This window comes from Emydura macquarii, unplaced genomic scaffold, assembly GCF_026122565.2.
Source record: "Emydura macquarii macquarii isolate MOO-44397 ecotype Brisbane River unplaced genomic scaffold, CSIRO-AGI_Emac_v2 contig_2246, whole genome shotgun sequence".
Lineage (NCBI taxonomy): Eukaryota > Metazoa > Chordata > Testudines > Chelidae > Emydura > Emydura macquarii.
Window position 1 is genome coordinate 2,004,968 of NW_027132383.1, and position 23,921 is coordinate 2,028,888.

At 59.1% G+C, this 23,921-nt stretch overlaps 1 protein-coding gene across 2 annotated transcripts in view; it reads left to right on the top strand.

Moving 5' to 3' along the window:
* Positions 1-6,854: 6,854 nt before the first annotated feature.
* Positions 6,855-23,921, top strand: part of CPSF1 (cleavage and polyadenylation specific factor 1) — a 29,625-nt gene continuing 12,558 nt past the window's right edge. For both annotated transcript variants that reach the window (XM_067560132.1, XM_067560131.1), the window contains exons 1-18: positions 6,855-6,944; positions 7,756-7,925; positions 9,431-9,458; positions 10,515-10,648; positions 11,206-11,286; positions 12,042-12,193; positions 12,950-13,096; positions 13,862-14,001; positions 14,831-14,941; positions 15,942-16,035; positions 16,957-17,044; positions 17,789-17,914; positions 18,536-18,587; positions 20,294-20,388; positions 20,962-21,036; positions 21,798-21,878; positions 22,909-22,998; positions 23,333-23,443. In XM_067560132.1, coding sequence (XP_067416233.1) covers positions 7,782-7,925; positions 9,431-9,458; positions 10,515-10,648; positions 11,206-11,286; positions 12,042-12,193; positions 12,950-13,096; positions 13,862-14,001; positions 14,831-14,941; positions 15,942-16,035; positions 16,957-17,044; positions 17,789-17,914; positions 18,536-18,587; positions 20,294-20,388; positions 20,962-21,036; positions 21,798-21,878; positions 22,909-22,998; positions 23,333-23,443 — 1,749 coding nt within the window. In that variant the 5' untranslated portion in view covers positions 6,855-6,944; positions 7,756-7,781. The remainder of the gene's footprint in view (positions 6,945-7,755; positions 7,926-9,430; positions 9,459-10,514; positions 10,649-11,205; positions 11,287-12,041; positions 12,194-12,949; positions 13,097-13,861; positions 14,002-14,830; positions 14,942-15,941; positions 16,036-16,956; positions 17,045-17,788; positions 17,915-18,535; positions 18,588-20,293; positions 20,389-20,961; positions 21,037-21,797; positions 21,879-22,908; positions 22,999-23,332; positions 23,444-23,921) is intronic.

Sequence of the window (23,921 nt, forward strand, 5' to 3'; positions counted from 1 at the left end):
AGGAAATAAAATCACAAAAAAAAATCACGTTGTGAACGAAGCTTCATACTCCCAGTAGCTTCCCGCAGTTAGTGCCAGGCCCTTGCTGTGGACAGCCTTTCAGTTGCGTGGTGTTGTCTTGTAGACGTATTGCAAGAGAGAGCGCCCCAGAGACCAGAATGCCTCTGGCTTTCACAGGTTCCCCACCACCCTCTAGGTCAGGTGATCGGCCATGTCCGGCAGGGCTTCCTTCGCTTGAGTCACACGAGCGTCCCCAGGCCAGTCCGTTGCTCCTGGGAGAGCTGGGTTTTTAGGCCCGCCATAGCGAGGCGTGGACTCTCACTCTGCTGCTTTTCGTGTTCGCCTCCATCTGCTCCAAACAAGAGGAGACCCGTATCTGGGCATATTACATGGCAGAGCTTCATCCCCACACATCTGGCATTGCGAGAAATACACCACCACAGCGTTCAGCATGTTGTGAGCTTTCCAGAAACACCGTACGTGACACCCGGTGCGTTGAACAATACACACCCTATAAAGGGGAACATGAACGATACGCAATCACACCATAAGGGGGTACATGGAGTGCAGTGTGTCACATGGACCCAGCCCCAAGCCCACCTGGCACCCCCTACACAGGGACCAGCCCCCTGCCCCAGCCTCAGCTCTGTGCCCACCAGAAAATCCCTTGGTCCCAGACCCAGCCTGCTGGTCCCGGACCCAGCCCCATGGTTCTCCACCCAGCCCTATGCCTGCCTGGCTTCCCCCGCCCCCGGGTCCCAGGCTGTCACAGTCCCAGCGCCCTGCGATGCGCTGGATGAAGTCAGTCAGGGCCCCAGCGCAGCCTGATTCCCTGCCGGGCACACGCTCACTGGACCACGGCTCCTTGGCTCCAGCGCCTCCTGGGCCTGCCCTCGTGGCGTTCAGCTCCCGTTCACACTATGCGTGCCCGCAGCAAGTCCCCCGGGATGGGACACTGGGTAAGCCTCGTGCGCCCCCAAAGGGGCCTGGCCCCTCTGTCATGCTGGGTAGATGGGGGGAGAGCATTGGTTATGTTGATTAACATCAATATGTCAAAATCATAATAATTCACAGGAGGTATGCCGTGTCAGGTACTGCTAGAATGGCTAGAAGGTGCTAAGTAAGATGATGATGTTTATATTAACGTGTTATGTGTGCAGTGGAAGTTTGGGGACATAGTTGATGTACCTGTATTTCAAATTGGCTGGCTGGGGCACACCCCAGATAGGACGGCGGCAGGACAATAGCCCGCTTAATGGCCCATGAAAACCTTTACAGAAGCAAAGGGTCCAGGAAGAAACTAAAGACATGCCTGAAGAGTTACCAGGATTGGCCCATGTGACTCTGGACTCCATTTTAGCTCCTGTAAGTTTCCACAGACTGCATGGCCAGGGACAGAGGGTTTATAAGATCAAACCACAGAAACCATTTTGCCTTCTCTCCTGAGCTTCAGCCACCCACCTACCTCTGGATCAAGTCATCTGCAACTGAAGCTGTGTAACAAAGGACTGAGACCAGCCAGGTACTGGATGCGAACCAGAGGTGACTATACAAGCTGGCAACTCCACATCTCTTCTACAAACCTGATGTATATGGACTTTCAATCATTTGTATGTATCTGATTTGCTTTGACCCTTTAACATTTCTCTCATGGTTTATTTCTTTCTTATTACAATAAACCTTTAGTTTAGTTACTAAAGGATTGGCTGGCAGCGTAGTATTTTGGGTAAGATCCAAACTTATATTGCTCTGGTGCTGTGGCTGACCCTTTGGGGTCAGAGGGAACCTTTGTAGTACAGAGCATAGGGTTTAAATAACTGGTCTCTTTACTGGACCTAGTGCTGATTTGGGAGCCAGGAACTGGAATGCAGGGAAGGGGGCTGTGGGCATTTGTGGACTGGCTTCTTGATAACCTGTGTGGGGGGCTCAGAAGCAGTTCGTGGCTGGTTGGGAAGCCGGGCTTCATCAGTGTCACCCACCAGCGCTGGGAGAATCTGCTCTCCTTTTGCGGCCTGCCCTGATCTTGGCATTCTCAGGTGGCTGCCCTGGGCACGGACGGGTCACAGTGGCGTAGTCGGCAGGATCCACAGAACCAGAACATTTGGGTTTTGGATCAGAACCTCACGCTATTCCAAATTTGAAAATTTGACATTGAGAGTGTTAAAGGTTAAAGTTAGTCAAGATGAGTGAGCAGAGATCATACGATGCTATGAGCGCGAAACAGCTTAAACAGCTGTGCAAAGAGAGAAAATTGGCTTTTAAAGGGAATGTCTCACAGCAGAAAATGAGAGATCTGCTCAGAGACAAGGACCTGGAAACAAGGTCCCCAGCTGACTCTGCCACAGAGGGAGCAGCGGAGGAAGATGGGCAGCAAGCCTGGGGAGAGAGACAGGGTCTGCAGCATGATAGAGAAGGAGATTATGAGAAGGAACTCGGAAGGCTGAGACTAGAAGCTGAGGCAAGAATCGCCAAAATCCAAAGGACGAATGAACTGGAAAAAAAAGCTCACCAAGAATGGATGAAAAAAGCCAGACTCCAACTCCAGATCCCAGAAAAGCAGACACAGTATCCTTCTGGAAGCCCAGCTTCTCCTAACAGCAACTGGGAAAAAATCTCTTTAGTTTGTAGCGATGTTGATGTGTTTAATGCTGATGTGGTAAATAGATATGACCAGGTTAATGTCACCCAGTTCCAGACAGAGTATAAATGTAAGTCTCCTGTGTTACCAATAATCAATGGGGAGATTTGTGACGGGGTGCATGAATGTAAGCCGTTGTCTGTATTTAGCCAGGGATTCTGTGACAAGGAAGAGAATGTCTCTAGCCTTGGGATGGTGGAAAATAGCAGCTTGTCTGTTCAGAAAAGCAGTTTGTCTGCTGAAAAAGAAACTGTCTCCCAGAGTTGGTCTGTGAAGAGCCATGAGGGCTGGGACAAGGGAGAGGAAAGTTCAAAGTATTTGGCTGGCAAAACTAGCAGTTTATCAGATGGGGGAAACTTGGTCTCTTGTATGTTGTCTGTGGAGCAGGCAGAGAATGCCTCGCAGCTTATGCTGGTGGAGGATTTGTCAGTTGGACCAGAGGGAATTCTGGATTCAACTAAGACCCAGGAAGGAAGTGTTCCTAAACCGGTGTCTGTTGGGGGTGATGGCTTGCCCCTGGGGGAATCTATCCCAGTCCCCAAAAGTTTGTCTGGGAACAGCCATGTGAGCTGGGACAAAGGGGAAGAAATCTCAAATTGTTCGAGTGTTACAAGTAGCAGTTTATCTGCTGGGGGGGAGGTGATCCCCAGTGTACGGTCTGTGGAGGAGGCAGAAAGCACTGTTCAGTTTATGCTGGTGAAAGATTTAGCAGTTGGTGTACCAGAAGTGGTTCTGGATTCAACTGAGACCCAGGAAGGAAAGGTTCCTAAACCTGTGTCAGTTGGAGGCAATGATTTGCCCATGGGGGAAGCTACCCCAGTCCCCAAAAGTTTGTCTGGATACAGCCATGTGGGCTGGGACAAAGGGGGGAATTTCAAAGGGTTGGAATGTTGAGAATAGCAGGTTATCTGCAGAGAGAGTTTGGCTCCAATCGTCTGTCTAAAGAGCAGACAGGCTGTGCCTCTCAGTTTATGCAAATGGAGGGGGTGTCAGTTGTCTCAGAGCTGGTTCTGGATTTAACTAAAACCTAGAACAAGTCTGTTAGGGCTCAGGGAAATGTTTCTTTTGAGCAGGCCATGGATGAAACGGGGAGGGGCGGAATTTCTGTGAAAAATGATTTGTTGCCTAAAACTGCTCCTGAAGGACTAAAACCTCTGGATAGCTTTTGCAAGCACTTTTCTGCAACTAAAGGGTGTGGAAGTGAATTGGTTAAATTAGCCCAGGCGGAGTCGCTGCCTGTAGCAAGCGACAGCTGACACGTTAAGAAACTTGGTTCAGTTTCTGACTGCCAAAGTTTTCCAAATGTGGATGGATTCACTGGCTCTGTTTTAGAAAGGTCCCGTTTGGAAAAGGTTCCAGATGGGGTGAAGATATTTAGAAAGCTTAAACAGCCCCGTAACCAAGTGGCTGTGCTCGATCATTGTAGTGGGGAGACAAGGATGTTGGAACCTGAATGTCTCCAGGCTGTTAGCGCTGTAAGCGAACAGGGAGTGCCTCAGTTTCAAAGAAAAAAATGGGGCAGCTGAAGCTACCCAGCAGGACAGATGTGCTGTTGATCTCTTGGGAAAAGAGGGGGCGGCAGACAAACTCTCACCTCCCAATGCTTTGAATACATCTTATAGTCTCTTGGTGGACTCAGGTACATTTGGGGCTATGTGGAGTCAGAGATTGGCAAATGAAGGGCGTCAAAACCTGTTTATAAGATGCTAGTGAAAATGGTGGATGTCTCTTTAAAACCAAGCCCAGACTTGAATCAGATAACAGTTAAGACTTGTGAACTAGCTAGTGTGTGTGTGTGTATGTGTGTGGGGAATGCAAATTACCTGCCTGACAGGGGAGAGAAAGATCTACCCGTAGCTGTTAGCACAGAGGACGATGGGGTGTGGCCAGCTGAAAGTGAGTTGGGCGTGCCTGGAACGGCTCTGAATTGGAGCCACATGCAGAATGAGTTTGTCAGGGCTCAACGAAAGAATGTTTCTTTGGAGGGGGCCAGAGTGGGGGCCCAAAGCCTAGCCCCAGCAAGGGGAGCAGGCAGATTTCTCATGCATGAGGGCTTGCTATACAAAGAATTCCCTTCAGGGAAAAAGCAGCCTCATGATAAAAACTGCCATCAACTTATAGTGGCCGAGGGATATGGAATTGAGGTGTTAAAGGTAGCTCCTGATGATCCCTTTGCAGAACATCTGGGCACAGGAGAAACTTATGACAAGCTGAAGCAAAACTTGTATTGGCCTTACAAGCCTAACACAGTGAGGAGTTATTGCAGAAACTGTGATTTGTGTCAGAAGCACAAGAGTTTGAAGGGTCCTAGGAAGGTATCCCTGCAGCCTTTGCCCATTATTGGGGAGGTGTTTGCCAGAGTGTCTGTGGATATTGGGGGGCCACTCCCTAAACCTTCCAGAAATGGGAAGGAGTATATTCTGGTGTGGGTGGATTTTGCCACCAGGTACACTGAGGCTGTGGCTTTATCTGATGTTAAGGCTGAGATAGTGGCCTCAGCTCTGTTTACTATTTTTAGCAGGGTGGAGTTTCCCAAGGGAATCTTGTCAGACCTGATGCCATGGTATGTCAGCTGTGTTTGAGTAGCTATGGGAAAGGTGTGAAATAAGCCATCTGAAAGTTAACCCTTATCATACAGAGATCAAACCACAGAAACCATTTTGCCTTCTCTCCTGAGCTTCAGCCACCCGCCTACCTCTGGATCAAGCCATCTGCAACTGAAGCTGTGTAACAAAGGACTGAGGCCTATCCAGATACTGGATGTGAACCAGAGGTGACTACACAAGCCTGCAACTCCACATCTCTTCTACAAACCTGATGTATACGGACTTTCAATCATTTGTATGTATCTGATTGCTGTGACCCTTTAACATTTCTCTCATGGTTTATTTCTTTCTTTTTACAATAAACCTTTAGTTTAGTTACTAAAGGATTGGCTGGCAGCGTGGTATTTTAGGTAAGATCCAAACTTATATTGCTCTGGTGCTGTGGCTGACCCCTTGGGGTCAGAAGGAACCTTTTTAGTAAAGAGCATAGGGTTTAAATAACTGGTCTTTTTACTGGACCTAGTGCTGATTTGGGAGCCAGGAGCTGGAATACAGTGAAGGGGGCTGTGGGCATTTGTGGACTGGCTTCTTGATATCCAGTGTGGGGAAATCAGAAGCAGTTTGTGGCTGGTTGGGCTTCAGTGTCATCCACCAGTGCTGGGAGAATCTGCTCTCCTTTTGCAGCCTGCCCTGACCTTGGCATTATCAGGTGGCTACCCTGGGCATGGACAGGTCACACCCTCACCTAGCAGTCAGTGACTCCCAGCCAGTGAGGGAAAGCAGGTTTATTAGCCGGCATCATGCAGAGCTCGTTAGCACAGAAAGCAGAAACATCCAGCAAAGTCCTGGGCTCTCCCCCACCAGACCCGAACCAGGAGACGGAGCAGCCTCCAGCAGACCGGCCTCAGACATGCCCATGGCCCCTCCTTCATCCTCAGTCTCTTTCCCAGGGTCACCTGGGCTCTCTCCATTCAGCCCTTGCTTCTCTAGCGGGCTGAGTCCCCAGATGGGGTGGGCCCCAGCCATCAATTGCTGTGTTAGAGGGTCCAGCTGTTGGCACCCAGGAAGCCCCAAGTCACCCACACGAGCCCGCTAGAAGCCTCTGCGACGATCACACCCTTTGTCCCACCCGTTGGTCCCTAGGCAACATACAGGGGAAACTGAGGCACACAGGGTACTCGTGCAACGCAGGGGAAACTGAGGCGCACACGGTACTCGTGCAACGCAGGGGAAACTGAGGCGCACACGGTACTCGTGCAACGCAGGGGAAACTGAGGCGCACACGGTACTCGTGCAATGCAGGGGAAACTGAGGCGCACAGGGTACACACACAGAACATCAGCAAAATTCCCACTTCGTCACACAGCCCCAGGCCCGGCTACCCGCCCACTGGGTCCCCTCGGCCCAGCCCTATCACGGCTCGAGGCTCCGGTCAGGCAGAGAACCCAGGCGTCCTGGCGCGGGGCGGGGCGGGGACCCGGTTTCTTTCGAGCCCACGTGCGCAGAGGGAGGGGCACACAGCGAGGAGCGCAGGGACGGGGCGGCGCAGGCGCAGTCCGCCTCCCCCGCAGGGGGCGTGGCAGACGCTGGCGGACTCCCGCCGCCCTGGCTCTATGGTCCCGGCGACTAGCCCCGCCCCCCCTCGCGGCCACTCTCTCGCTCTGACGTGACGTCACTCGCTGCTCTCTATGGCGGCCCCGGCCCGGCGGGACCCGGCGCTTCCGGTGGCCGCATGAGGCGAAAGTGGGGGCGGCGGGGAGGTGAGGTGAGGGGGGCCCTGGGCGGGGCGGGGTCAGTGGGGCGCTCCCCGTGGGGGAGGGGCTGTGGGGCAGCCGCAGGGGGCGGTTCCCGGGGTTTTGTACATGGGGGCGGGGGTCGTGGGGGCGCCCTGGGGGCGGGGGCCCCGGGGAGCGGGGCCAGCGTAGGCTGCAGGGGTCCCTGGGGGAGAGGCGGGCGGTGGTCGTGGGGGGCTCTGGGGGTCCCTGAGGGGGGTTCCCCGGGGAGGGGGGCCAGCGTAGGCTGCAGGGGGTGGAAGGGGTCCCTGGGGGAGATGGGGGTGCGGGGTCCCCCCTTCCCATCTCCTTTGTGCCTGGGGCCCGCGGGCCCCGCCCTCAGTCCTGGGGGGGTTGCAGGCTGGTGCGGTGAGAGGGTGTGGGGCTGGGTCCCAGGGGCTGGTCCCCCCTGCCCCCCCCAGCCCCCCTGCCCTGTGCCAGCGTGGCGCCCTGAGTGCGGCAGGGGCCCGGGGGGTTCCTCGGCGAAGGCGGTGCGGGGACCGGGCTCAAAGCTCGTCTCTGTGACCCGGGCCCCAGAGCGCCGCGAGGGAGCGCGGCCACGATGCCTTCAGCCAAAGGGACAGGCGCTCGCCCGGGGGAGCAGGGAAGCCCCTGGCTGCCACGGCAGGGCCTGTCCTTACGACAAGGGTCTGGTGCGCCCCGGGGAGAAGGGCTGGTCTCTGGCGCGTGCCCGTGTCCCAGCGCTGGGCGCTCTCGCCGCCTCTCCGGGCCTGGCACAGCCGTGGTCTCTCTGGGGAAGGTTCTCACCGCTGACTTTTTCTTTTGTGTCCCCGTGCAGGCTGGTGGCCCTGACAATCCCCAGGGATGTATGCGGTATACAGACAGGCCCACCCCCCAACGGGGGTGGAGTTCTCCATGTACTGCAACTTCTTCTCCAACGCCGAGCGCAACCTGGTAGTGGCAGGGACGTCGCAGCTCTACGTGTACAGGCTCAACCATGACTCAGAGGTACCCTGTCCTCTTGCCAAACCATCCAGCAATCCCACCCAGAGCTCTGTCTCTCTCCGTCCTGCAGCTGTTTCTGCAGATCCTATCCACGTGCATCTAGGGCTTGGCTGTGATACCAGGCAACGGGACTCAGTGACCCAGGAGGTCTCTGACGGTCCTGTGTTCCTAACTCAAATCCAGTTTATTTTAAAATCAGATGAAAGCGCTATATTTTTTTGACCCCTGGGAACTCAGAACTAATTCGTCTCTGAGTGGAGGTGCAAAACCACAAACTCTTTGAACACCTTCAGGAAATTACATTCATAAATCACGAAAGAAAGAGGAAATCTGTAAATTATTATTGTTTATTTGTATTACCGCAGTGCCTAGGAGCCCTAGTCATGGATCCTACTGTGCTAGGTGCTGTACAAACACAGAACAAAAACGTAGCCCCTAGCTCAATTAGCTTCCTATCTAAGAGACAATAGATGGATACAGACAGTACAAGGAAGCAATGAGGCAGTATTGGTGAGCGTGGTCTCTGCTCACCAGCAGACTAACTGTTACAATTTTTGTAGGCATCGCTGCGAAGGAAAGCTTTGAGGAGGATTTAGGAGGAGGAAGATGGGGTAGTTTTGTGGATGTTTACAGGGAGTGTGAGGGGCAGCAGGAGAGACGTCACAAAAGGGCTTGTTTGAAAATGTCACAAGTGGGCAGAGGGGGCTGCATCATGGACCCTCAACAGCTTGATCGTGAACAAGAGTTGATGGGTCAGGTGGGGATAGGTCATGAGGGGCTTTGAAAGTAAAGATTGTTTGGTGTGGTAGAAAAGAGAGAGCCGGAGGAAGGATGCAGAGAGAGGGGTGGCCCGTTCCAAGTGAGAAGCATCTCTGCAGCAGCGCTCTGAGCGGATATGAGTGGAGCCAGGTTGCATTTATCAAGGCCAGAAAGAAGGAGGTTGCAGTAATCGAGATACAAGATGGCAAGAGCCTGCACAAGGGTTTTAGCTGTGTGGATGGGTGGGAAAGGGTGGATCTTAGAGAGAGAGAGAGTCTGTAAGGTGTAGACATAGACTAGATGTGAGAACGTAGGGAGATGCTTGTGCTCTGGTTAGCCTGGGTTACTACAGTACTTAACACTGGTATCCCTTCTTATTTTCAATGGGGCATGTGCCTGGTGGGGGGGCTTGTGGGTGAGGAGTGAGAGGCATGGGCAGAGCCTGGGGGTGGGGAGAAGCCCTGGAATAACACGGGGGATCTGCCGACCAAGATTGAGGGGCACCGGCAGAGCTGTGTGAGGGGAGCTTCTCCATCTCTTGCCTGCTCTGGAGCTGCCCCTCTGAGTAGCACCAAGCACCCCTCAGCCTCAGGAGCGGTAATATCATTCTGGAGTTGAAGCTGATAAATGCCTTGGCCATTTGCCCTAGAGGAGGGCAGCAACCCTGGCAACTGGTGCAGGCGGCGGGGCTCGCTGTGCCTGGGCTGTCTGGTTGCAACTACTGATGCAGCTCTTTCTCTTCCTTCCAGACCTCAACGAAAGGCGAGAGGAACCCAGGTACGTGGGGCTAGGGCGGGTCAGTCTGGGCTTTGAGCTCTGCTGCAGCTCCTGGGATCTCCCTGGGGCAGGCTTGGAATGTGTGGGGTGAGAGCAGTGAGGGATGGGACCCAAGACTGAGCAGCTCTGCCCCCTGCCCCTATCCACACAGAGGGCCTCCGCTTCCTGCTGTCCTGCTGAGGTCACGAGCTGGTGGGAGTAGAATCCAAGCTGCACTTGGTGTGACTCTGGAAGGTCTTTGGGTCATAGCCCCTATAGAAATCCAGGTGCTTCCAGGTTTGACTGATGGCTTTCTCTGGCACTGACTCTGAGTGCCCCGGGGCTGGCATGTGCCCTTCCCTGCATGAGCTGCAGCTGGATTGACAGCCAGCAGTGGAGAGCTGGGAAATCTCCACGGGCAGCATTTCCTTGGGGCTATCTTTCCAAAGCCTCCTCCAAGCCACTCATATGCCAGCGTCGTTAGCCATTTCCCTGCCACCTAACCTCTCCAGTGGGGCAGCCCTTTGGCCTGGAGTCTCCAGGAATAAGGGCAGGAGGCTTGGCTGTGAAATTCTGCAGCTCCTGGCTCTCTGCCCCTGGCTTGCCTTTTGGTGTCGAGAGATTGGAGGGAGCTGAGAGGCAGGCAGGTGAAGTGATCAGAGGCTGGCAAGGAGAGGAAGGGTTAAATCTGGCTGAAGTGGCTAAAACAATAAAGTGGGTGTGGCACAGGGGGTGGGGGCGGGGGCTGTGAAGAGTATAATCCCTGGGGAGGGAGAGCAGTTGCCGGGTGGTACATGGAATAATTCCCAGCACTGCAGCGGGAGAGGCCGTGGCCCACACTGGGACTGTAAGAAGGTGTAGTGGGGTGGATTGAGAGGCGGAAAGGTGGACTGACTTTCTGGGGATGCTTTGTGCTGGTGAGGTCTGTGAGGCCATGGACTCCCCTCCGCAGGGACGGGGTGGAAGTGGGTTAGGCGGAGCCCTGCAGGGTGTACTGGGCCTGCCCTGGCTCAGGCGCAGGGCTCAGCTCCAGCGTCTCGGCCTCTCACTCACGCTCTGTCTTGCTGGCCTGTGCAGAGGGCAAAGGCCACAAGGAGAAACTGGAGCTGGTAGCCTCCTTCTCCTTCTTCGGCAATGTCATGTCCATGGCCAGCGTGCAGCTGGCGGGAGCCAAGAGGGATGCTCTGCTGCTCAGCTTCAAGGATGCCAAGGTAAGTTCCGGGGGGTGGAGTAGGAGGTGGTGGCAGTGGTGGTGGGTTCCTAGAGGGATGTGTCCTGTGTGTCTCCGTGGATTAGCAGCCACTGGCGAGGAGGGGCTAGATCTAGCCCCACTTCAGAGGCCTGGGGTTGGAGTTGCGGGGTAGTGGCAGGTCAGGACTGGGATAAAGGGGCAGACGTGTGTGGAGTAGCTTGACGTGCTTCAGGACGGAACTGGGAAGCGTCTCGGGTGCTGTCCTTTTCTCCGTCCGTACCGAGGCAGTGCCCGGGGGCACTGTGCCATGGGAGGTGCCGCCAGAACATGACACCAAGGGGCTGGCTGAATTCCCCTGGGGGCAGTCACTTTCAGCTGGCCGGGTCTGACGCTGGGGGGCAGGATAGCTGCTGCCCTCCTCCCAGGACGTGGCTCCGTCTCAGGGCTGGCTGAAGTGCTCCCTGTGGGCCTTTGAAGGCCGTGGAGATGCCTTATAAGTGGATGGTGCCCTGCTGAACTGAGGGACCTGGGGGTGGAGGCGCCATCCCTTTAACCCCCCCTTCTCCTTCTCCGTAGCTCTCGGTGGTGGAGTACGACCCGGGCACCCATGACCTGAAGACCCTCTCCCTCCATTACTTTGAGGAGCCTGAACTAAGGGTAGGCCCTCGTCAGCCACTTCCCATGCCTGCTGCAGCATGGAGCAGCCCACGCTGAGGCAGAAGGCCGCTGTGGGGTCTGTCCTGGTGGCAGCCCCTAGCCCCGTGCTGTCTTGCCGGCTCTGTGCTCCTTCCTCTTCCCTCCGCTCCCAAGGGGTGGGTGTGAAAGACAGCGGGGAAAAGGCCTGGCCCAGATGGTTGATCCCTGGGGCAGGCAGTTCTCCTCGGCCCCCTGGCAGCTAACGGCTGTGCGTGTCGGGAAGAGGCGGGACCCCTGTTTCGGAGCAGGGCTGCCTGTGAAAGGAGGAGGCTGAGCTGTGCTGAGGATATTGGGGCGCACACATCCAGGCCTAACCTCGGGGGAGATGTGCATGGTCTCCGTGGACCCCTCTGATAAGCTGCCATGTATGTGATGGTCCAGGTGCCCTCCCCAGCATGGCTCTGCCACCAGGGACCCTGACGAGCCAATCTGAATCTGAGACCCTCGGCCGTGCATCTGAAGGGGGATGGCCCGCGTTCCCAGGCTGAGACGCACCTGCCTGGGCTTCCCAGAGCTAGAGGGGAAGTGGGGAGTGGCCCCCAGTGCCCTGTCCAGCCCCGTTCAGCTGGGCGTGGAGGGGGAGCACAACGGCACCCTTCTCGGAGGGGAGAGACACAGGAACTCATGACAGGTAAAAAGCCCAACAGTCCCAGCGAGCTGGGCCCTCGTGATTCGAGGCTGGGGTGGCTCATTCTCTCTGCTGTCTGTGCTCTCAGGATGGCTTTGTGCAGAACGTACACATCCCCAAGGTGCGGGTGGACCCGGACGGCCGCTGTGCGGTCATGCTGATCTACGGCACGCGCCTGGTTGTGCTGCCTTTCCGGAGAGAGACGCTGACTGACGAGCACGAGGGGGTCGTGGGAGAGGGGTAAGGCACCCGCTGGACCCAGAGCTAGCCCTCTGAACTGGCAGGACATGGTCTGCTAGCCTGCAAACTCCCAGGGCTAGGATGTGCCCCTTGTACCATTCCAAAGCTGGCATCGTTCCCGGCTCCCGGGATTACCACCTTACTGCCCTGAGACTTGAGCTCTGTGACGGTGGAGAGGCCAGTGCGCAGTGCATCCCAGTCTCGCCTGCAGACCGCGTCCGTGTTTGACTCTGGCAGTCTGCGAGGTTGGCCTCTGGGGTCATGGTTTGCGGGGTGGACAAGGCAAGATGGTGATGGGAGGGATGGGCTCTGAAAGCCCAGGATCTCCCCCCGGAGGGCTGAGGGCCGCACTTTGGCTGGACCGTTACCAGTGCTTGCTGGGCCAGGAAACCCACCAGAATCACTGCGAGAATAGGCAGGGGCCCGGTGGTGGGGGGCGCTGCTGCAAGAAGCTGAGCCAGCCATCTCCTGCAGGGATGCAAGAGCCCGGTGCCTTGGAGAGGAGAACAGCCGTGGCCTGCATTGTCAGAGGCTCCGGTCATGCTCCAGCCACCAGTTAACGGGCTCCTTCCAGCCTGGCTCTCCCAGGGAGTGTGGCCATGAGCTCGGGTCCCTGTGTGGGGTGCAGAGGGGTCCTCCCGGGAGCTGTGGGGAAGGAGCCACTGAGGCGGCTGGGCTGCAAGGGGATGGTTTGCTAGGCTCGGCCTCCCAGACGCTCTGTGATGCTTTTTCCCTCCTCTCCCCACCCCTTGGCAGCCAGAAATCGAGTTTCCTGCCCAGCTACATCATTGACGTGCGGGAGCTGGACGAGAAGCTGCTCAACATCATCGACATGCAGTTCCTGTACGGCTACTACGAACCCACCCTGCTCATCCTGTTTGAGCCCAACCAGACCTGGCCGGGGTACGTCCCTCCCACCCCTGCCAGCTTGGAATCCCCAGCCAGCCCGCCTGGGGCACCGAGCGGATCACGTCCCACGCAAGGCCGGGCCAGCGTGGTGCTGAACGCAGCCTCCTGGGGAAAAGGAGGCGCTGCAGGGAGCTGGGGGGTGATTCAGCAGGGGGGCTCGTGGAGTTGGCTCTGAATCCAGCGCTGCAGGGGGGTGCTGTGCTGTGGAGGAGGCTGCATCTTGTCTTGATTGGGGCGGGGGGGGAGCTAGTTCTGGTTGCAGGGTGCTCTGGGCTATGAGGGATGGCGCTGGGGTGAGGGTCAATCCCAGCAAGAGCCGCAGCAGCTCACGGGGCAGGACTCGCTGTCCAGCACGGACCTGTAGCACTGGGGAGCTCTCCTGGGAAGAAGGGGCCACTGGTGCTGCATGGAGGGGCAGGGGCTGTGGGGCTCTGAAGCCTCCTGCGAGAGGGGTGTGGAACGCAGCAGGGGAGAACCGTCCGTGCAGGTGAGGGGAGCAGCAGCAGAGAGAGACTCAGTTGCTGGGAAAGCAGGAAGTGGGGGCTGGTGGGGGCACGTGACCAGCGATCTCAAAGCACATGGCAGCCAGCTTTCTGGGGGAGACCCTGCCCCAACATTTCTCCTCCCCTGCCACCCGCTTCCCTGCACCTCTCCCCGTCCCATTCTCAAGCTGTTGCAGCCCCTCACGCTCCAGGCTCCCTGAGCAGGCCTGGAGGCGGAGTGGGTGCGAACTGCCGTCTCTCCTTCCCCTGGGTGCAGGCGTGTGGCCGTGCGCCAGGACACATGCAGCATCGTGGCCATCTCTCTGAACATCATGCAGAAGGTCCATCCGGTCATCTGGTCACTCAGCAACCTGCCCTTCGACTGCACGCAGGCCCTGGCCGTGCCCAAGCCCATAGGTGAGGAGAGCGTCTGCTGCCCAGTTGGGGGGCAAGACTCATGGCTTCTGTTCCCCCCTCTGCCGCTGACCCTTTGTGGCTTTGGCCAAGTCACTCAGCCTCTCCGGGCCTACGTCTGCCCCCCGTCAGATGAGTCTGTAATGGTTGCACACCTCCCGGGGCTCAGGGGGCAGCGTAGGTGTTTGCATACGGCTCAGTGGGCGGTGGGCAGGGCCGAGGGAAGATGCGAGGACAGTAAAAGTAATGTGCCGTCAGCCCAGCGGCTGTCAGAATAGAGACCACTTCGCTTTGGTTGTGGGGGTGTGAACTCACTGTCTGTTGCTCTTCCAGGGTCCTGTTGTGCTGGCTGTGGATGTGCTTGAGAGAGTGGGGGGGTCGTTAGTCTGCAGGGGATTGGTGGGTTAGAGGGGGCTTGCTCGCACGGGCAAGACTAGAGCAGCGCACGTGGGTCTCTGACACGTGCATGGGTGCGTGTGCCCTGGAGGAGCTGCACCCCCCTGCGTTCTTGGGGCAGCATCTCGACAGACCTCGAACGGGCTGAACTGCAGTTCTAGTCGGGCGCTCTGGGATAGGGTCCAGAGCCCCTCACCTCCAGCTCGCTGCACCCAGACCCGTCCCGGAGAGCTGTGTGGTGGTGCGTCTGCAGTGGGTCTCACACCAGCTGCCCACCTCCTAAACCGCCCTCCCAGTCAGCGCTCATGGGCCCTGCAGCCAGCCGTGCGGTGTCTGTCCTGGGATAGTGTGGAGGCGCTCTGTCCACAGGGCCATCCTTGCTCCGCACCTGGTATCCGACCTCTGACCCTCACAGCTGGGCTCATCTTCTCTCTAGGAGGCGTGGTGATCTTCGCGGTCAATTCTCTGCTGTATCTGAACCAGAGCGTCCCACCGTATGGCGTGTCCCTCAACAGCCTGACCACCGGCACCACGGTGTTCCCTCTGCGTAAGCCAGCACGCCTCTCCTCCTCTTCCAGCAAGCTGGGCTGCGAAGGCTGGGAGGTGCTTCCTCAGTCCTCGGGTCTGGCTCAGTCTGGGACAGGCTCCACTCCCCGTTGTGCAGGTGGCCCCTGCAGGTCCAGTTTGAGGCCGGGGGGGGAAGATGTCCCGTTCCCTGAGCTCTCCACTCAGAGACCTTTCCCCAGCACTGAATTCCCACCCAGCCAGAAGAGCCCTGCAGAGAGGATTTGGGGCTGATTTCACTGGGCACCTACCCGCGGTGTTTGCAGGAGGCTCTGTCTCGCTGGCCTGGCGCTGCGGGGAACAGGGGGCAGGGATCAGAGCACCACGCTGGGGAAGGGCCGGGGTAGCAGCGAGGACGGTAGAAGTGATGTGCCATCAGGCTAGAGACACTTAGCTCTGGTGGTGGGGGTGCGGGTGTGAACCTCCCTTCGCGACTCCCCTCTGCTGCTATTTGAGGGCCCTGTTACGGTGCTGGCTGCAGACCTGCGGGGGGGGTGGGGGGGGTCATTAGTCTGCAGGGCATTGGTGGGTTGGAGAGGCATGCTCACACAGGTGAAACTGGAGCAGCGCACCGGGATCTCTAACGGGTCCATGGGTGCACTCCTTTGCCTGTGGATATACCACTACATCAGCGTGTACCCTGGAGAAGCTGCACCCCCTCCGCCCCCCCCGCGTACTTGGTGCCGGGGGGCATGGAAGAGGCAGTGTTCAGAGCAGGGCAGACGTGCAGCCTATGGGCCTGATGCAGGGCTTAAAACGGAGGAACTGCGTGGGGCATCCTGAAAGGCTGCAGGGTGCTCCGAGCAGTGCATGCTGGGACATGTGGTCTGCGTGGGCCGCGCTGGCTGGTTAACTCTCGAAGGCAGCTGCCCCGTTTCTTTTCCCCCAGCTCAGGCGCAATCCTGGGGGTCCTGCCGGCACAGCTGGGCCCGGCGCTGCGTCATGTTCTTGTGCTGGCACTGAGCTGGGCCCTCTCTCTGCAGGGGTTCAGGATGGAGTGAAGGTCACGCTGGACTGTGCGCAGGCGACGTTCATCTCCTACGACAAGATGGTGATTTCGCTGAAAGGAGGGGAGATGTAAGGCCCTGACGGCAGCCCGGGGAGCTCGGCCTGGCTCTCCTGCTCTTAGCTGACCCGTCCCAGGGAGCTTTTAGCTGCTGCTCCCTCTGGCGCTTGGTCTGGGGGTGGTGGGGAAGACCATGGATTCTCGGTGGCTAGGGTCTGCAGGGGTACTGCCCTCTGAGCGATGAGATGTGACTCCAGAGCAGCACCTCTTGTTTAGGAGCTGGGTGGGAGGTAGTGGGGCCTAGTGGCTAGAGTGGAGGACTGGCAGTCAGAACTCCTGGGTTTGTTTATTTCTCCTCGGCAGCGCAGTGGCCCTGGGCAAGTCCCTGGCCTGCGTGCGCATGAGGCAGGGACAATGACACTGGCCTGCTGCATAGGCGGCGCTGATGGCTAGAGAATCTGTGCAAGGTGGGGCCACCCCGAGAGGAAAAGGGGGGAGAAGTGTCGGGGGGGGCGAGCTGCAGACACACTGCCTCGCATGCCTCTGGAGGCCCCAGCAGGGCAAGAGCGAACACTAGCAGCGAGGAGAACGGCCGGCAGGGGAGCTCGTGGTTTGACTCTGATGCGCTTTTCTGCCCGTCTCCATGGAGCCGCCCTGACCCTCGCCTTAGTTAGAAACTCTTCTGTGTGGCGCTTTCACCCCTGCTGTTCTTGCTGTGCCTTCGCCAGCGTGCGCCGGGCCCCAGCGATTGTCCCGGTGTGCTTCCCAGGCAGGGCGCGAGCTCTGATCGCTGCGTGCCGGAGCGGCCCTCGCTGTGCGGAGGTGGTTGGAGCTGTGCCCTTGCCTTGGCTCCTGAGCGGGCTCCGTGGCTGTGGCTGAGCGTGGATGCCTTCGCAGCGGATCTGTCTGGAGCGGAATTAGCTGGCCCACGGCAGCGCTGCGGGTGCCCGGGAGAAGATCCTGGCCTCACTGCTCTCCCCGTCTCTCCTTAGCTACGTCCTGACCCTCATCACAGACGGGATGAGAAGCGTCCGCTCCTTCCATTTTGACAAGGCAGCAGCCAGCGTCCTCACCACCTGTGTAAGCTCCTGGCCTGAGGAGGGGTCTCCCGGGGGGGGCCTGTCACTGGAAGCTTTTAATAATTGCCTGGGGACCCCCTGGACCATGTGCTGGGGGATGAACTGGTGGCTCACCATGGAGGTGGTGGGGGGGTCCCCTTCTCCTGGAGCTGGTGGGGGGTCCCATGCGGCGGGACGCTGGTGCCCAGAGCCACGCTGACTCGGCAGGGTAGCACAAGGCCAGTGGGGCGGGCTGAGCCCAGTGTGCAGTCAGAGGGGCTGCGGGCGGCCCTTATCTGCACTTGAAGGTGGTTCCTGGGCTACAAAGCCAGGCCTGGGGGGATCAGTCAATGTCCCTGTGAGTGACCCATGTGCTCCGGGGGCTGGGAGGAGCTCGTGGCCCCGGGGCTGGGTTTGGCTTTGGTTCCATGGCACTCCGATGGTACGTTTACACAGCCAGTGGCAGTGCGGGGCAGCGAGACCCTGAGCCCGGCTCGACGCCCAGACTTGTGCGACCGTGCTAAGGAGAGTTGTGTAGGAGGGGCTTTTAGGCTGGTGCTCAGCTTGGGTTCCCACCATTCCCCGTAGGCTTCAGAGTCCCGGCTGCAACAACTACATGGCCACTGGTCGTGTGAGCCCGGGCTCGGGGGCTTGCTGACACGGGGCCATACCCGGCACGGGGAACTGCTGCCCTGCTGTACTTTGTGTCCGAGTCCCAGAGCGCGGCGGGGTGGATCTGTGAGTGTCAATTCTCTGCTCCCCTCAGATGATCACGATGGAGCCGGGTTACCTGTTCCTGGGCTCGCGGCTCGGTAACTCCCTCCTCCTCAAGTACACGGAGAAGTTGCAGGAGCCCCCGGTGAACGTCGTCAAGGACCCTGCCGACAAGCAGGTCAGGGCAGCCCGGAGCCTGCGGGCGCTTCCTGCTGAGTGTGCCGTTCTGCCAGCCCCTCCTGGGCTCCCCACGTGGCCCCAGCCAGCCTGGCTGCGCTCCCTGCGTCGCTGGCATGCCGTCCGTCGGGGTTGGTGGAGTGGCTGCGTGGGGTCAGCGTGGCGAGGGGCCACCTAGTGTGTCTCGGGGTGGGCAAGTAGCTGTTAGCCCCACATCCCTGTGGGCAGGGCGGTGCTGGTCTCCCGCTGGACAGCTGGGGAACCGGAGAGGCTGGAAGTGCCAGGCTCAGCCCTGTCCCAGAGCACGGACAGCCCAGGTGGCAGCCGGGCAAGCTACCCGTCTGCTCGCAGCTCTCTGCTAAGATGTCAGTCTCCAGCCGGCCCTTGCCCTCCCCTGAGGTTCGTGTCCCCTGTGCTGTGGCTCCCCTTAGGAGCGGGTCTGGGAGCCCCAGCTCCTCCCCCAGGGTGGTCACTGAGTGCGATTGCCGTGGGTCCCTTCTGGCCTGGCCCATCGGCACCAAGCAGCCACCGGCCCCATCCGTTCACAGTGACTGGCGGGCTGGGAGCCCCTGGCTCTGGGGTGGAGCCAGCCCCTTCACTGCTGGCTGCTCTGTTCCTGCAGGAGGAGCCCCCTGTCAAGAAGAAGCGGTCAGAGTCGTCCGGGAACTGGGCTGGTAGGTGGGTGCCTCGTCGGGCACTTGGGGAGACGGTAAAGGGGGCTGACCGAGCCCAGCTCTGCGTCTTGGGGCTGGCTGGCAGGGCCCAGGCATAATTTTTTCAGCCCCAGTACAAACTTGTAACACGGGCCCCCTCTCACACACGCCGCAATCCTTGACGCTTCGTTGGTAGCGCTCCAAACAAGCCAGTCTCTTGCTATCTTTTCTCTCTTGTTGGAAGTCTTACATCTGAGAAGACATTCAGGAAAATGATGCCCATCTGTGTCTTTTGGCACTGACTTTGCTAGCCTCCGCATTTCTTCGAAGGTCAGGACACCGGATAGAACCGTTTTTTGACAGATAGAATCTGTGGTGTTTTCAGACCACAAGCCGGGAGCTTTGAAAAGACAAGACTCAGTTAGTGCAGCACTGCTCTCGCCTGCGTCTCGTAAACCTCCGGAATGGGCTGGTGCTAATGGTGATGCTGCCTGACTATCTTCAGCCATTAGATTAGAGTCACATGAGGCATGTTCTGGCAGCTTTTCTTTGTCACCGTTAGTGCCACAGACACAGTCTCTGTATTGAATCATTTTCGTCTTGATTTGGTTCACCTGCTGCCCTAGTTCGTATCTTGCCTGACTGCAGAAAGGCCTGGTCTGATCTGAAAAACGAGGATAGATTGGGGTCCTTTAGCTTCTTTGAGTTCCCTTTCCTTTACCTCCTTACGTTTCTGGCTGCCTGATTTGTATTTACAGCCACCACCAGGCATGGCCGTGTGGGGTGTGTGTGAGTGAATTAGACACTTACACGTATTTTGGGCCTGCAAATCCTATCAGAGGAAGCAGCAGCAGCCCTGGCTCCCGCTGTCTTATGGTGCTTTGCTTTGCCCTTCCCACCAGCTGTCCCTCCCTCCTGCCTGTGCCCAGGGAGCTCTGGGCCTGGCAGATCTTGATAGGATAGACCAGGTCACAGAGGAGCACACACAGATCTCGCTCTCGAAGGACACGTCCTAGTTGAACTGCACAAGCACACTCTCTAGTCGAGAGACGGGCCGGCCCAGCAACTCGCTGTTCACAGTGTTGCTTGAGACTGCGCTAACACTGCTTCTGATTGGCTCCAGCACATCTCATAGGATCTGGACAGTAGATACAGGGAAATAAGTTTTATAAATATCCTCAGGCTGATCTACAATTTAGCCTCAATTTTTTCCTCATGGTAATGGGGTTGCATCCTGGGCCGGGCCCCCCAGGGCTTCTGGGACCTGGCAAAGTGTACTCTTCCCCCCTCCCCCCAATGTGGGGGCCCTGCTGGCCGGGGATGCCTGGCAGCAGCGGCCCAGCCCGAAGCAGGGGGGTTAGTGTCCTGGGAGGGAGCCATGTCAGGTGGATACAGGGCCTGAGGGGAGGAAGCTTGGGGATCCGCTTACCCTGCTGCTTCAGCCGACAGGTGCTCCCCAGGTGTGCGCAATACCCCCACCCCATACCTGAGTGTGAGGCATGCAGGGGTTCAGAGGGGACACATGGGGAGTGACACTGCAGGCATGGCTTGGGGTGCAGGGCGTGGAGGGGGACACAGGAGAGCGCATGTAGCTAGCGTGGCTTGGGCTGGGAGAACGGGAGGGTAAGGGGGGGCACAGGCGGCTGGTGTGGCTCGGGGGGTGCAGGAGGCCGGGGGCACAGCGCTGCCTCAGGCTCCAGCTCAGGCTCTGGCTCCACCCATTGCAGGGGGGAAGTCGGCCCCGCAGGACGAGGTGGATGAGATCGAGGTGTATGGCAGTGAGGCCCAGTCCGGGACCCAGCTTGCCACCTACTCCTTCGAGGTACCGTGCAGTTCTGGCTGGGGGGGCTGGGTGGGACAGCCAGGAAACAGCCAGGTGGGACCCAGGCCCCTGCTGCCCCTTGGGACTGAACCCTGACCCTGAGCTGGGCTCTCCCTCGCCTGCCAGGCTGGTTCTGCCTCCTCATCTGGGTCAGCCTCTGGGGTGAGTCCCCCACACTCCCCCGGCAGCCTGACACCCCCAGTGCCCCAGCCAGGCCGTAGAGGGGTCCATTTTCCCCACTCACGCTGCCCCCTGGGGGAGGGGGAGCTCTGTCATGGGTCCCCAAGCAGCTGGGGCCAGTGACTTGGTGGTGCTGACTGTTCTCACCTGGGAACTAGGCTGACCTCCACCAGCTCGACTTCCAGCAGGTACGGGGTGGCTGGAGCTGGCACTTGGGGGGCAGGGCTCTGGATCCCATTCTCCAGGCCCCTGGGCCTGGGTTGCAGCTGCTGCCCCTAGGCTGAAAGGCCCCATTTCCAATCCCTTGACCCACTGAACTCCCCTGCCCTGGTCTATGGCGTCGGCAGGTCCTGTGGGCGCAGGGCGCTAATCTCCCCCAATTGTATCTTGCAGGTGTGTGACAGCATCCTCAACATCGGGCCCTGTGCCAATGCTGCCATGGGGGAGCCTGCCTTCCTCTCCGAGGAGGTGCGTACCGTGCTCACTGGTCCCCTTGCGTCCCCGTACTGCCTTCAGCACACTCCTCTCTGCTACCGGAGCGGGGGACTACAGGTCCCAGCAGGCAGTGCTCCAGGCGGCCTGGCTGCAGTGCATGCTGGGATCTGGAGTCTCCCTGGGCTACCTCTACTAGACGGGAGGGCTGTGTTCGGTGCAGCGTGAGCCGGGGAGACATTTCCCCTGAGCCGATGACTCTTTCCCGGGCCCCAAAGTCCCTACACCCCCATTCTTCTCTCTCTGCCCCCCAAGAACAGCCAGCACTCGGCTTTCCAAAGCAGCCAAGTCCAGCTGTTTCCTCCTCCCTCGTGACCTGTCTGATCTCCGCATGGCAGAGTCACTAGCAATGGCCGTTTCCAGCCCGCTGGCCCCTCCGTTCTCCAGCAATGCCCACCGGCCTGCCTGAGTCCCTGTCGCTGCAGCGCAGCTGGGGGAGAGGTCAGGGCTCTGACACGATGGAGTCTGACAAGGAGATGAGGGCAGTGGAGGAGAGGCACGGGGAGTGGGGGCCGGGGGGTGAGGGATCGAGTGGGAGGGGTTGGTTCAGGGGGCTGGGGTGTGCGGAGACGTCAGCACGCAGCAGCGGCCCCAAGGCATGAGTGCCTGGGTGCCAGCCCTTCAACACAGGGCCCACAGCACTTCCCACTCATGACAGCCAATCCTGGGGGGCAGGGGGCTTCCATCTCGGGCAGGGGGCAGCTCCTGACACCCACTGCTTGTCTCCATGGCTGCAGTTTCAGAACAGCCTGGAGCCGGACCTGGAGATCGTGGTTTGTTCAGGCTACGGGAAGAACGGGGCCCTTTCTGTCCTGCAGGTGAGGAGCAGGGAAAGCGCCTGTGCCCAGGGATGAGCTGGTCCAAGCGTGGCGTGGCCAGTGCTGTCCCTGCGCGCCGGGCGAAGGGCTGGTGGCGTGGAGAGCCCGTCCTAGGTCAGATACTGGTGCCGCAGCAGCTCCCAGGCCCACCAGGGCTGTCTCAGAGATCTTTGAAACAGCCTGGAAACACCAGGCGTGTGGGAGGCGGCAGGCAGGTGTCCATGGGGGCGCTGGGGGGGGGGGGGGGGGGCTCACTTGTGCGTGGGGGGCGTATGTGCACGCAGGGGTACTTGGGGGAGGCACATGTGTGCATGGAAGCACCTTAGCTCCCTTCCCAAGGTCCTGGCTGCCAGCCGTTTGCACGGAGAAGCCCCAGGAACTGCTCCCTCCTCGGTCACTCGGGTGCCGAGTGTCTCCTTGGGGCAGAGCTCTGCCCATGCCAGCTGCCTCATAGACCGGCCAAGGGCCTCGCCCTGGCTGTGTGATTTCAGGGAGAGTGCGGGCCTCACGGCCAGGATCTAGGCTGGGCTTCTGGCATCTCTGCCCTGCAGGTCTGCCTCACAGCTGTGGGAGAAGTGGGGGTGCCTGGGGAACCCTGCAGGGGGAGCCCCCAGCGGAGCAGAGACGGGTCCTGCCTGGGGGAGGGCTGTGGAGAGGAGCAGGCCGGGCTGGGCGAGTGAGCTGTTATCTCTCCTGCTGGCTCGGAGGAAGGAGGCATCTGGAGCTCGGCACAGCAGGGCTGGCTGGACCGTGGCCTCGTCTCTCCGGCCTAAAGGTGCAGCCACATACCAGCATGCAGTGCGGCAGCTGGGCCTGGCTGTGCACGTGGGGAAGGGCTTGGCCTTCTGGCCTCCTGCCGGGCAGTCCTTGGCGGGGCAGCGTTTGTGCTCCGTGCCGGTGTTTGTCAGTGGGCTGGGGGGCTCAGGAGTGACAGAGGATCTCCTAAGAGAGTCTGGGGTCTCGGTGCTTCCGCCACCAAGACGGGGGTGTCTGGGACGCTGCATTTCTAGCCTCCACCTCTCCCGAACAGAAAAGCATCCGCCCCCAAGTGGTGACGACCTTTGAACTGCCCGGCTGCTACGACATGTGGACAGTGATCTCCCCCGAGAAGAAGGAAGAGGTTAGTGCATGGCTGTCCCGCGGTGTGGCGGGGGTAGGCTCCGGGCCTGGCCCTAGAACCCCTAGTGCCTCCACTGGCTTCCACTGAGCCCCGGTTCCTTTGGGCTGGTCCTGATGGGGCAAGAGCCCAGCCCGTGAAGGGTGGAGCTGGAGAGGTCCCTTCGCCCCCTTTCTGGCATGCCCCTTAGCCGTGTCTGGCCGGGTGAGTCTGTTGGAGGAGCGCTCCCATGCCCCATTGCTGGGGTGCAGAGCTGGGCGGGTTAGTGTAGGCTCAGCCCCTAGGGGCTGGGGGGGTGCTGTGCGCTCACGGGACCTGGCTTCAATCTCTCCTGTAGGACGAGACCGCCAAAGGGGAGAGTGCGGAGAAGGAGCCCAGCCCCCCTGAACCGGAGGACCATGGCAAGAGACACGGGTTCCTGATCCTGAGCCGCGAGGACTCCACCATGGTAAGGGCCCAGGCAGCGTGACACGGTGCCAGCGGGCCCTGTCTGTGGGGACTGTCCCTGAGGGACTGAGGCTCTGAGTCAGACTGGTTTCTGGGCAGGCGCCCCAGCAGTAAACTGCCTCGTCTCCTCAGACCACAGGCTGGGCGGCGGGAACCCGGGTGCACTGCCCTGCCGGAAGGGCTGTATTCGGGTGAGAGAGAACAACGGCCCTGGCCCTTTTCCTGGCACGTGGGGGGTGGGGAGTGAGCCCCCAAGTCCAGCTTGCATCACTCTGTTCTATTGCCCTGATTTCCCTCCGGGCTCATTGGGACATGGTGAGCTTCATCTCCTGCCTACCCTGGTGTTGCTGTGCGCTGTTCATCAGCTGGCACGCCCCGCCTCAGAGGTGGCTGCATTGGGTGAGCGAAGCGGTGTTTTCAAAGGGCTGGGGTTGGCTCCTGCCGAGGGGGTTGATAGGAAGGTTAGTGCGGGGCTCGGG